Below are 13,880 nucleotides of genomic sequence, written 5' to 3' on the forward strand. Positions count from 1 at the left end.
TTCCAAAACAATTTATTCTCCCACTGAAGTATCTTGGCATCTGTATTAGTTTCCTAGGGCAGCCATAATTACCACTAATGTGGTGGCTTAAAATAACAGAAATTTATTAGCTCACAATTCTGGAGTCCAGAGGCTAAAATCATGATGTCTGAAGGACTGCACCATAATATTATGCTATTATTTTTCTTTTAAAGAAAATATATAATAAATATGATTGCTAGGTTACTTTAATATAAGAGCAATAGTTTGTAAGGTACTGAAGACCTTACCAGTATTTCACTGCATATTGCCCAAGATTCAACCATAAATGTTAGATGGGAAAAAACATTGTATTAGTTTTCTAATACAATTTATTTCTAATAAATTATGACCAATAATGGCTTAAAACAACAAATTTATTATCTTCAAGTTTTAGAGGTCAGACGTCTAAAATGGACCCCTTCTGGGCTATAATTTAAGTGTTAGCCCACTGTGTTCCTTCTGGAGGCTCTAGGGGAGAATCTGCTTGCTTTTTCCAGCTTCCACAGGCTGCCCACATTCCTCAGCTCATGACCCCCTTCTGTCTTCAAAGCCAGCTACAGCCAGTCAAGTTTTTCTCAAGACACCATCTTACTGATTTTTTAACTCTGTAATTTCACTGTTCCCTAGGTAAGGATATTTGTAAATTACAGTGGGCTCACTCAGATAAGCCAGGATAATTTCTTTATTTTAAGTTCAGCTAGTTAATCACTTTAATTTTGACACTCAATTCCATTTTGTTATTTAACCTATCATATTTACAGGTTCTGAGGATTGGGAGGTGGTCATCTCCGTGAGGATGAAATTATTCTGCCTATCACACCCATTCATAAGAAAATTAACAATTCATAGGGAAAGTAGTATAGTTGACCCTTGAACAATGCAGGGGTTAGAAATACTGACCCCCCCCCCCAAAAAAAAGAAATACTGACCCCACATGCAGTTGAAAATCCATGTATAACTTTTAACTTCCCAAAAGTTCAACTAATAGCCTACTTTTGACCAGAAGTGTCTTACTAATAGCATAAATAGTTGATTAAAAAATATGTTATATGTATTATATAGTGTATTCTGTAGGCTAGATTAGAAAATGTTAAGAAAATCCTTAAGAGAAAATACATTTTCTTCTTTTTTTTTAGTTAACAGGTAATGTTGGAGAAAATACAATACATATATATTAACATATAATATTTGGAGAAAATATGTTTAGAGTACTGTATTGTGTCCAAAAAGTCTGCATATATGTGGACTTATGCAGTTCAGAGCCACATTGTTCAAGGGTTATTATAATCCTCTCTAAAACTGTGAAGTCATTGAAAAACAGTTATTCTTTTTTTTTTAATATTTTATTTATTTGACAGAGAGAGATCACAAGTAGAGAGAGAGAGAGAGAGAGAGAGAGAGAGGAGGAAGCAGGCTCCCCGCCTAGCAGAGAGCCCGATGCGGGACTCGATCCTAGGACCCTGAGATCATGACCCGAGCCGAAGGCAGAGGCTTAACCCACTGAGCCACCCAGGCAGCCCAAAAACAGTTATTCTTTTACTACAGCACAGTAACCACACATCATATAGAAGGTCAGAGAACATGCTAAATAGGAAAAAATCCCATTTGATTTGTTTTAGGCTGAAAAAACTTTTTTAAAAAAGATTTTATTTATTTGACACAGAGAGAGAAAATACAAGCAGGGGGAGCAGCAGAGGGAGAGGGAAAAGCAGGCTTCCTGCTCAGCCTCCCATGCAGGGCTCTATCTCAGGATCCTGGGATCATGACCTGAACCCAAGGCAGATGCTTAACCAACTGAGCCACCCAGGGGCCCCAGCCCAAAAATTCCTTAAGGGTAGACTGCATATCACTTACTTTAGACCATTTCTTGTCTTGAAGTATATATTTTTCTCTTTATTAGATCATTAAGTTCAAATTTTATCCTTCTTTAGTAATTTACAATATGCCATGTGTTTTTACATATTTTACCCATTCAAACTGGGACAAACTTTTTAAAGAGTCTAATGTAATATAATTGCTTAGGTGGTGGTTGTACATAACACATAATAAATAATTAAACACTATTATTTCTAATAGCCCTTTAGATAGGGTGGCTGTTTTTTAGGAAAGTGAATGAAATACAGAAATCACTTGTCCAGTGTCATGCCATAAGGGTGGAAGAACTGGGAACTCCAAACTTGTGCATTTGTCATAGTAAGTTAAGATTGAATATAGCTTCACAAGGAACTTTTTTTTAAATTATTTTTTTAAAAATATTTTTATTTATTTATTTATTTATTTGACAGAGATCACAAGTAGGCAGAGACGCAGTCAGAGAGAGAGAGGAGGAAGCAGGCTCCCTGTGGAGCAGAGAGCCCAATGTGGGGCTCGATCCCAGGACCCTGGACCATGACCTGAGGTGAAGGCAGAGGCTTTAACCCACTGAGCCACCCAGGCACCCTGAAACTTTTTTTTTTTTTTAAAGTGGTACTTTCTTATAACATTACATTCCCAAATATATATGATTCAGCTCCTCCTTAATTCATTCAATGTTTGATACTGTAAGAAGAGATGGAAATGCCCCAAATAGACTTTGTTATAGTCTACTTTGAAAAAAAATCTTCTGGAGTATTGAAAATAAAGTCTTTTGGGGAGAATTGTGAAAGGCGATTTGTTTTTGCCTAAATAATGCTGCTGTTCTCCTTATAGTCTTGGAATCTGTGGAAGCCACAACTCAAAATGACTCATCAAATGCCATAGAGACAGTGAGCAGAAATATTTTGAAAGATACTACCTGAGGGGTTTTGCTCTGAGCCCAATTATGAGCAGACAGGCTTGGTCTATGCCTCCCCATGTATTCAAGGAGTTTATGGCAGCACAGAGACTTTAAATATCAGCAAATTTGATAGACTGGATATTCAATTAATTACAAAACAGTATGTATTAGAGAAATGCTTATATGAACGTAATCTCAATTATCTATACATTTATGATATAATTTTGTGGATTAAGATAATTTTTAATGCCATGATTATAGTTTTACTAAATATTGAGCATATTCCTGAAGCACTTCACTTTATTAGTTTGGTGAAATACATTTAAGAAACACAAATTCATGTAATACAAATAAAAAAACTAAAACATTTGAAAAATCAAACATGGATGATTTTCTTACTTTTGTTAAATGTGTCTGCATTCATTCATTAGTTTGAATAATCAAGAATGAATTATTCATGCAGATTATTTTACTTATTGTAAACCACTGTATAGGGGCACCTAGGTGGCTCAGTCCATTAACCAGCTGCCTTCAGCTCAGGTCAAAATCCTAGGGTCCTGGGATTGAGCCCTGCATCTGACTCCTTGCTTAGCGGGAAGCCTGCTTCTCCCTCTTCCTCTCCTGCTGCTTGTGTTTCCTCTCTTGCTGTCTCTATCAAATAAATAAGTAAAATCTTAAAAAAAATAAAAATAAACCACTGTATATGTCCTATTAGGATTATTCTAAAAAACCTTTTGCCTTGTTATTATATGACCTCAATTCCTTCTTCACATGTCTCCATCTTCATTCCGTTTTCTCCTTAACTAAACACTGGGTGCTCTTCATGCTTTTTCTCCCAAATCTGCTACCACTCAGTCTATACTTTGGGATTCCTCTCTCCCCAAAACTAGTGGTTGAACAAGACAGAAAGGAAACTTGAGAGTAACATAGGGTTCCTTTAAAGTTTCTTTTCTTACAGAGATCATTTGATTTCTGGCTGGATCTTTAATGCCCTCCTATTGATGTCATGTGATGGACACAGAAAATAAAGGTATTTTTATGGCACACATGCCATCACAGAAAAGGCTGCGGTTATTGATGCCTAGTGCCCTAGGCCCCAATCTTCTACTCTGAAGGAAAAAACACCTTGGGCTGACCTGTTACTTACCTTCAGTTAATTTCTTTTCTTATTGTTGGGAAGCTATAATTTAAACAAAGAAGGTACTTATCTTTGGGTACCTCCTTGGAATAGAAGTCGGCTTCGTACTTTTTTTTTTTTTTTAACTGGAAATATAGAAATTCAGACAACTATTCCCACTGGTTCATGTTGTTAAGATTTCAGTGCTATCTTCCAAGCAGACACAATTGGGTAGGATTATGTTTCATTTTTCCAACTGAAATATTCCTCTTAACAATTAAGGTACCATTTTTATAAAAATAGATTTTAGTTTTAAGTTATTTCTGCTCCCAATGTGGGCTGGAACTCACAACCCTGAGATTGAGTCACATGATCTACCCATTGAGACAGCCAGGTGCCCCAAGGTGCTTTTGTGTAAACATCAAGACATGGATGATGACAGCCAGGTGTTGGACATAGTGTGTTAATGGTGGACAAGACTTGGTACCCCCCCCCCCCAAGGCTTAGGGTAGTGAAACAAAAGAATTCTAAGAAAAACTATTAGTAGGAGTATGAATTCTCTTCCTTTATTCTTAGGATGGCTTAAGTCTTTCCATCCTTTAGATGTCAGTTAACAGAGAAAGCTTCTCACTCTTACTCATGTGAGTGCTCATCATTCTCTCATTCCTTATTGGCATCTAATCTTTTTAGACGTTTACATATTTACATATTTGTTTGTTTCTAATCTGTCAGCCTTATCAGAATATAAACTCCATGAGAGCTGGTTCCATGCTCACCTTATTCACAGTCCTATCCTATTTGTCTTGCATAAAGACTAGCAGACTAGCACACAGAATGCAGTCACATTTGCTTAATAAATGAAATTTATGACCTCTTGCAAAGAGCATATATTTGAAACAAAAATTTTTAAATGTGCATTTTTATCTTATCTTTTCCAGTTTTATATATAAGCGAAGTGATTGATTTTTGAGTCTCATTACTGTTGGGTCATATCTTACATAAACGTTTCCTTTGTGTTACATGGATGTCCAAATTTAGAGAATAATAATTATTACAACCCCGACCCCCCCCCCCCCCCCCACATTACCCACATTTGCCGGTGTTCCTGTCATAATTCGCGAGCTTTGGATTTTTGTTTTTGTTTTCTTTCCTAACACTGATTTGAAGCCTGGCAGCTCTGACCTAATTTATAAGGCATTAAATGTATAATTGTTTAAGTGTGAAAGTGCACGATCTCAAAACTTAACCCCATAGATCCACGTCAGACAAAATCGACGCACATTTCTGCCAAGGGTTTGTCCCAAGAGTAGAACAACTCTCCAAAGTCTCTCTAGCCAAGTTGGCGGACTGCCCTGAGTACTGGACACAGCCTTCCTTTCGCGATTTGGGGGTCAGGCTTACTTTCCAATTGTTAAAGCACGCCTGTGTGTGCGTGCGAGACTTGTGAACCGTGAGGTGCGCCTTTGGGGCGTAACCGAGCAGTTTAAACCAGCGAATCCGCGTTCATCTACACCTTCCACCTCTGCTCATCTCGGCAGATGCTTCACGGGTTTGCGCGAACTCGCGGGTCCTGACCCTCCTTCCCTCTCCGCGGTGCCCGGACAACCCGGGGCGGCCACTTCTTCCCGGGGGCGTGGGGTGAGGATGAAGTTGGAAAAACTGAACAAGAGCTACAGCCCAGCGCCAAAACGCACTTGGAGGGAGTCTTCAGCGCGCAGGAGAAGGAGGCAAGTTGCACCCGCGCGCAAGGGGCGGGCCGGCTCGGGCCGCTCGCATTTCCTGTGACAGGGTCTGCCCCAGCCTCTCCTTCTCCCTCGGCGGCGGGACCATTTCCTGAATCGCTGAAGCGGAGGGAGGACTGGGGCGCGGCTCTACCACTAGCTCAAACAGGAGGGGGGCCGGGGCAGGAAAGGAGGAAGGACGAGAGGTCTGCCAAGAACAGAGCAATGCTGCCAGGGCTGTGGTTCCCGGTAACGCGCCGAAAGAGGACCTCTATGGGCCAGAGGAACTCCTGGAGGCCAGGCCGGCTGGCTCTTCGTCGGGTGCCGGAGCATCCCCCCTCCCCGCATTCCCGAGGTGGTTCGGCCCGAGAGGCCGGCGTCTCTCCCCCAGTTTGCCGTTCACCCGGAGCGCTCGGGACTTGCCCGTAGTGGTGACGGCGGCAACATGTCTGTGGCGTTCGCAGCCCCGAGGCAGCGAGGCAAGGGGGAGATCACTCCCGCTGCGATTCAGAAGGTGAAGCCTCGCGGGGTCGGGGATGCCAGGCGCATCCTGCCCTTGGGAGCGCACGGGGGGCCAGCCCGGGAGTCGGCCGGGCCGGGGGCGGAGGCGGGCCTGCAGGGAGGCGGTCGTGTGTGGGAACCCGAGCTGCGGGCTGAGCCTGAGTGGGTGGTGGAAGGCGGCGAACCGGTTCTCCCACGGAGTCCTGCGCGCGTTTGGGCTCTTTACTACAGGCACAAAAGCCCAAGTAACCGCCGCCGGATTTCTCTAGGGATGGGGCGGCGCTCGGGCGGCTGGGCGCGTGCGCCCGGCCGTAGCGGCCGCGCGGGGAAGGGTTGTTTGTCGGAGCCGGCGCCCCCCGCGGCCCCGCGCGTCTCTCCGGAGTTACTTTGGCGTCGCCCCGCCCAGCGCGCCGCGGCTGCCTCGTGCACACCCGACCTCGGGTCGCGGGAGGCGGAGGGGAAGTCGGAGCGCGGGTCGCCACCCTCCGCCGCGCTGCGCACTTCGGCCGACTTGGGGAGCTCCCGGGAGAACTTGGGGGACGCTGCAAGAGCCCGAGGGGCGGGTGGAGGAGGGCCGTGTGGACTTAGGGGCTACCCTCGGAGTTCCCTTCTCCCTTCCGGATTCTCCCCCTCTCCGTGTACATCTGCAGCGAATACTCATCGAGCGCCTGCTCTGGGTGCTGAGGCTACAGTGGTGAGCCCTGGTCCCTGCCTTCATGGAATTTGGAGTCTCGGGGCGGAGACAATCTGATAATCGTGACCTATTACAGAAGTCGTGATAAATACACTGGGAGGTGCGTCCCTTTTAGAGGGTAGTGCTGCCTCTGTCGCTGCTGTGTTACTGCCAGTTGGGGACACAGAGCTTCTTTATTGTCCGCTTTCCCTTGTTGCCTGTGAGCAAGGCAGTCGTCTGAATTTTAGTCAGCCAGACTTTGAAAAGTTACTTGCTAAATTGAGCAGTTTACCTTAAATATTTCGGTTATGTTGTATACACTGGGGTGAGGATGAAAACTGAAGAAAAGTCAACTTTTCGTACTACCCCGGCCTCCATTGTATGTCCAGCGGATTATGTTAATGGGTTTCTGTTTACTGTCAGGTTCTTTGTAGTGTGGCATTTGACATTTGCCCAACTGTTGCTTTATTTTATGCATAAACCCGCTTGTCAGTGCCTGGACATGCACTGCGTTCACGTAGTACATTGGGCTAAGTCTGCAGCCTGGCAAACAGCTCCAAATACATATACGGAAGACGCGTTTCTGGAGGGATTCACTTTTTATTTTTATTTTTGGACTGTAGAAGAGTTCTGTGGTTGGTTGGTTTCCAAAAAGTTTTTCCTACATACATGTTAAGATATTTGTTATGAGTGATTAATTCAGGAGTTGGCAGATCAATTAGTTTTCATTCTTAGATGAGAAGAGGACTGATTTCCAAATTAGGTGCCTTAGTCTACAGTGTGAGAGGTTACTGTTAGAAATGAGACATTCTATGGTGAAGTTTGTTAGGTTGAGTAATTGACTGAGGAGATAAGTTGTGAAGTCATTAGATTGGACTAATGGATTTTTAAATACTTTTTTTTTTTTTTGCATCCTTTGATTCTATTTAGGAAATAACTGTACTTTTTGGAAGAGCATGTCAGTATATATATTTTTTCCTAGCAAGTGAAGATTGTGATTCATATGTAGGAAGAAAGTCACAATTTAGGTTAAATGGATTTTTGTTTTTAAAAGAGCTACATTAACTAAATTACTGAGATAGACTGATTATTGTATTATACTTTATTAAGTCTTGGAAAGGTGAGGCACATTCTGGAGGAGCATCTACTTCTGTCCTTTAACCTTAAGATAAATCTGAGCCCCTGAAATCCCAAGTGATTTGCACAGGATTGGGAAGCTGGCACTCAAACTAACTAACCTTTTCATTGCTACATCAGTACTCTTTACTCAATGCCGCCTTGCTTAAATGAGTTATTTAACCCTTAAAGCCAGTATTGCTCTGAATTACTTTAAGATGATAGAATGATAAATTGATAAGCTTTTTGTTTTTAAACTTTTTGGGACAACTTAATTATAAGGTAAGTTCATAAAGTCTGCAACAAATAATACATGATTAGAAATTATCATGTTTCATTATACTGTATTTGAAGAATCACAGAACCATACTGTGTAACACTTGGAAACTAGCCATCCATCTCCTCAAGCTTCATGGGCTTACATTTTCATGTGTTCATTGTGGGTAAGGAGAAAATTTTTCTTTACTACTGCAAAGCATAAGAATGATGGAGTCAGCTCGGACCCCTACCTCTTAGTTTTTAACAGACTAAAGCTTCTCTTACAGGTTGTAGAGGTAATCAAATGTTTGAATACAAAAGAAACCCCTCCTGGGCTGCAGGAATAATCATATTCAGAGGGAGAATAATTGGAATAGAGTTACTTGAAAATTGTTGATACCATTCCAGAGGTGTAGAATAAGACTTAAAAGACCAGAATAGATTCAATTTCTATATGAATAAACATTTCTAGAAATATGAAGGATTTTTAAAAATTTTATGTGATGCACTAGATTTATAATAAACTTTTTCTAATTTTATTTCAGATGTTGGATGAAAATAACCATCTTATTCAGTGTATAATGGACTATCAGAATAAAGGAAAGACCTCAGAGTGTTCTCAGTAAGAATGATATGAAAAAATTTTTTGTATTCATTTTTCCATGTTGATTAATTTTTTATTTTTCTTTTTAATAACAGCTTTAATGAGATATAATTCACATACTGTGCAATTCACCCTTTTTAAAGTGTACATTTCAAAGCTTTTGGTATATTCATAGAGTTGTGTTATCATCACTTCAGTCCATTTTAGAACATTTTCATCATCTCTAAAAGAATCCTGTACCCATTAGCAATAACTTTCCATTCCCACCTCCTAATCCCTCCCTAATAACCTCTAATTTGCTTTCTGTCTGTATAGATTGGCCTGTTGCGGACAATTCATGTAAATGACTTCATATAATCTGTGGTCTTTTTTGACTGAGTTCTTTTCCTTAGCATAATATTTTCCAAGGTTCATCAATATGAAGCATATATCAGTACTTCCTCCCTATTGCCAAATAATTTTTCAGTGTTTTATTTATACCATGTTTTATTTATCCATTAGTAATGGACATTTGGGTTTTCATTTCTTGGCTGTTATGAATACTTCTGTGAAGATTAGTGTATAATTTTTTTGTGTGACTTTTCCTGATTTTTGTAAAAGAAAAATTTGTTCTTTGGGCTGCAGTGGATGTCTTTTTCTTTTTTTGATACTTGCCCTGCAATGTAAAATAATGACTTCAAATTTCTGTGTAGTCTGATTTGTGGAATAGTTAGATCGTCACATATGTAGGATATTTAATTACATCCATATATGTGGTTGAGAAAGCAAAGCTTGTATCTAATAGAGTGTTGGTTATCATTCATAAGAACCAAATTTGTGATTTTGAAGTGATATGTTAGAAGTAAATGCTATCCTTAATAGAATTAGGTGTAGTAGAACAAGTTCAGTATTTTATCAGAAGTCTCTAGGATAGGGCACCTGATAGCTCATTTGGTTAAGGGACTGCCCTTGGCTTGGGTCATGATCCCAGGGTCCTGGGATCAAGCCTCGAATTGGGCTCCCTGCTCAGCAGGGAGTCTGCTTCTCCCTTTCCCCTTCCCCTTGCTTGTGCTCTCTCTCTTTCTTCCTCTCTCTCTCTCTCTCTGGGTGTCAAATTAAAAAAAAAAAAAAAGTCTGTAGCACTGTCCAGTAGAAATATATTGCAAGCCACATACATAATTTTACATTTGCTGATAGACATATTAAACAAAAGGGAACAGGAGAAATTAATATTAATAATATATTTTATTTAAGCCATTATTTCCAAAATAATATCACTTTAATACATAACTAGTATAAATATATCGAGATAGTTTATATTCTTTTGTTTCATACTTAGTCTTTGAAATCCCTTGTGAGTCTTACACAATAACACATCATTTGAGTTAGCCATATTTCATTCTACTTAGTGGCTACTCTGTTGGATAGTGCAACTCTAAAATATTTTATTGTGACCATTGTTTTGAGACACATCTGTCTCTTCTAGAGATCTCACTAGTCTGTCCTCAAGTAGATTTTTCAAGCAACCCTGGGTCTTGCCTCTGCATGCGCTTTCCTGCTCTACTGGACTTTTGCTATCATTTGATTCACCCTTTATCTAATTTTGAGTCTCTCTTGGTTGCTTTGTCTTTTCCCTCTTTGTTTAATAGCATTTTTGAAATGTGTTTAATAGCATTTTTGAAATGAAAAAGTCATGTAGGGTCATGGTAAAAAGAAAAAGTATAAAATTTGGTAGATATAAAAGTAAGTCACATTTCACTTTCCACTATTAACGCTTTTCTCCTTTCCTCAGGGGTAACTACTTTTAATAGTTTAGTACCTGTTCAGACATTTCTCTGTGTGTTTACACACATTGCATTCATATCTACATAAGCACATTTAGATAAATGTTTTGTTTTTTAATAGGTTAGAATTTTATAAATGGAATGGCTGGGTCAAAGACCATGCTAAATTGCCAAATTACCCTGCAAGAAGATTGTATCTGTTTGTTTTCTCTCAGCCAGATTTCAGAGCCTTGGTTTCCAACATCCTCTGCCAACATTGAATATTAGTCTTCTTTTAAATTTTTTCCACATCTGGTTGGTGAAAAGTCGTATCTTTTTCTAGAAATTTTTATTTTGAAATAATTTCATTCTTACAAAAAATGTTTTAAAGACAGTATAAGAAATTCCTGAAATTCCTGTATGCACTTCAGTTTCATTTTTCTCCATATCATTCATTTCTTTTCCATATTGTTTCTCTGAAGCATTTGAGAATAAGTTGCAGACACGATTCTCTCTTACCTTTAATTACCTCAGGATGTAATTTATAAAAATAGGCACAAATTCTTAAATAATCAGAGTATAATTATTAAAATTAAGAATGCAATACTATAATCTTCAGACCTGTTTAAAATTTTGCTAATTGTCCCATTAATGTATTTCTTCTGGTTTAGGATCCAGTGCAGGATCAGATATTACATTTGTGACATGCCTTGAGTACACCTTTGATCTGAAATCATTCTTCAGTCTGTTATCTTTCATTGATGTTGAAGAATACATAGCAATTATTTTGTGGGACGTCCCTCATTTTGGGTTTGACTGGTGTTTCCCCTTGATTAGATTCATGTTACGTACTTTCTGCAGGAGCATCACAAATGTCATGGTGTGTCCTTCTCAATGCATTCTCAAGTAGCTGTATGATAGTGGTTTGTCCCAGTATTTGTGAGAATCTTAATCACTTAGTTAAGGTGAGGGCTGCCAGTTTCTCCACTGTGAAGTTACTATTTTTATCCTTTTAATTCATATGTATCTTGTTGGGCAGATACCTTGAGATACACATAAGTTGTTCCTTCTTGTATTTTTTTTTTTTTTTTTTAAGCATTTATTTTAGCATCCATCATCCAGTGTTTCTTATTTCTTGGCTGAAACAATTATTACTGTGGTGGTTGCCAAATGGTGACTAAGTCGATCATTCCTTTTATATTTATTTGAAATCCTGCTATAAGGAAACCATTTCTCATTCCCTGCCCCCATTCACTCATTCATTTATTTGTATGTGAATGGATTTATGTTACTTACTATGTTCTTACTATGTTCATTAGGTTATAATGTTACTTTCTTACTATGTTTATTAGGTTATAATGTTACTTTACCTCCCTCCCTTTTTCCCTCCCCCCTCCTTCCTTCCTTTCTTTCTTTCTTTCTTTCTTTCTTTCTTTAAGATTTTATTTATTTTTTTGACAGAGAGACAACTAGAGAGGAAACATAACCAGGGGGAGTGGGAGAGGGAGAGAAGCAGGCTTTCTACTGAGCAGGGAGCCCCTTGCAGGGCTCTTTCCAAGGACCCATCCCAGGACTCATGACCTGAGTCAAAGGCAGACGCTTTAACAACTGAGATACCCAGGAATCCCTCTGTTTTCTTTCTGAAGTTGTCCTCAGTGTTGACCACTGGAGCCCCTCAAGCTGGCTTTTTGATATGTATCCATTATTTTTTGAGCATTTTCTTATTTTCTTGCACCACAGAATGTTCTAGGCTCATCTTGTTCTTTTTTCTGCCCCAGTTTGGAATTACCTGTTTCTTCAAGCCCGGGTTCTTTTTTTAGAGAATGGTATTTAGAAACTTAGGTCTGAGTACCAGGATATTTTCTTTTCTAGTCATTTGTACATTTTGTATTTTATATGATCATTTCCATTACTTTTATGTATATTGTTTCTTTAAGGAGTCATGTCTGTTTATATTTCAAAATATTCTTTAAAAAATTAATTAGCTGATCTATTTCCTTAGTTTAACTATGGATAATCATCAGTGGTAGGGAGATTACTGCCTCAGATCAGCCATGGGATAATAAAAGTTGACAGTCTCTGATTAGAATACTTATTTTCACCTATGGCTTTTTAAACTGCCAGATAGAGCCAAGGATTTTTTTTTTTTTTAAGATTTTATTTATTTATTTGACAGAGAGAGATCACAAGTAGGCAGAGAGGCAGGCAGAGAGAGAGGAAGGGAAGCAGGCTCCCTGCCGAGCAGAGAGCCCGACATGGGACTCGATCCCAGGACCCTGAGATCATGACCTGAGCCGAAGGCAGCGGCTTAACCCACTGAGCCACCCAGGTGCCCCGAGCCAAGGATTTTGACATAGTCCGGGTTCAGTTTCTTAGAGGACCCAGCAGTACATAGCATGGATAGGACATATTTAGATATAGAATCAGCCTTTCCAACTTGAGTCAACAAAAGATTATACTGTTTTATTCTTTATATTCTTAGTTTTTTTGTGTGTATGTATAATCATTTCCCTCTTCTCTGCATATTGGAATAGACCTCATTTTCTCACATATTTGGTGCAGATGGGGTTTAAATTGATTTAGATGGAGCCTTACATTTTGCTCTTCCTGATGGATTCTTAAATTTCTTTCATTCTTAAAGCTCTTTATTCTTTCTTTTTTAAGTTTTTAGTGTTGGTTTATGAGTAAAGAAAAAAATTCTTCCTCTCAACCTTAAATGTTCTTGCTTCTTGCATTAGGAGAAGGAACAGGAAAATGAAGAAGAGCATCAATAAATGATAGCCATCTGGGAACTGATAGTTCGATTTTAATTAAACAATTCAGGAAGATGTGATAACTTTGCCTAAAACAGTGTGTTTTTAATATAAAATAACTTTTTATGAAAGTATATGAATTGTAGAAAATTAAAAAACACATATAATGTAAAAATGAGATAACAAACACTATATTCTCATCACATAAAGATTTTTCACTGGTAACATCTCTGTGTATATTGCTGTACCTATCTTTATCTATATATATGTACACACGCTCCCGTTATGCTCAATAAAAATTAACAAATCACTGTAGAGCTCATATGCACAGGTTCTCTTCCCTTTAGATTCTGATAACATGTGTGAGAATGTATTGTTCTGTTGTAGTGTTTGATTTGAGTATTTTGTTAATCAACTTAAATATTTACTTAAATCAGCCCTTATGTTTTTGTATTTCATCATGAATGTAACTACTTCAGAGTGTACTGTAAGTGGTTTTCATGCAAAAAAATTTCTACTAATCATTATATAAAAGAATGTAGTTTTAAATCTCTAGTTAAGAATATAATTTTTATTCTGTAAATCATATTTCTGTTGTCTTGTACATATAATCTTCATA

At 38.9% G+C, this 13,880-nt stretch overlaps 1 protein-coding gene across 6 annotated transcripts in view; it reads left to right on the plus strand.

Annotated features, from left to right (window-relative positions):
• Window positions 1-5,399: 5,399 nt before the first annotated feature.
• SS18 (SS18 subunit of BAF chromatin remodeling complex) overlaps window positions 5,400-13,880 on the plus strand; it is a 92,537-nt gene continuing 84,056 nt past the window's right edge. Inside the window, exons 1-2 of one of the 6 annotated variants that reach the window (XM_047697216.1) lie at window positions 5,400-5,620; window positions 8,708-8,784. In XM_047697216.1, coding sequence (XP_047553172.1) covers window positions 8,708-8,784 — 77 coding nt within the window. In that variant the 5' untranslated portion in view covers window positions 5,400-5,620. Of the gene's footprint in view, window positions 5,621-5,817; window positions 6,129-6,783; window positions 6,910-8,707; window positions 8,785-13,880 lie in introns of those variants that run through there. The other 5 variants (XR_007121881.1, XM_047697215.1, XM_047697219.1 and 2 more) reach the window with 5 other exon arrangements.

This window comes from Lutra lutra, chromosome 12, assembly GCF_902655055.1.
Source record: "Lutra lutra chromosome 12, mLutLut1.2, whole genome shotgun sequence".
NCBI classification, from domain to species: domain Eukaryota; kingdom Metazoa; phylum Chordata; class Mammalia; order Carnivora; family Mustelidae; genus Lutra; species Lutra lutra.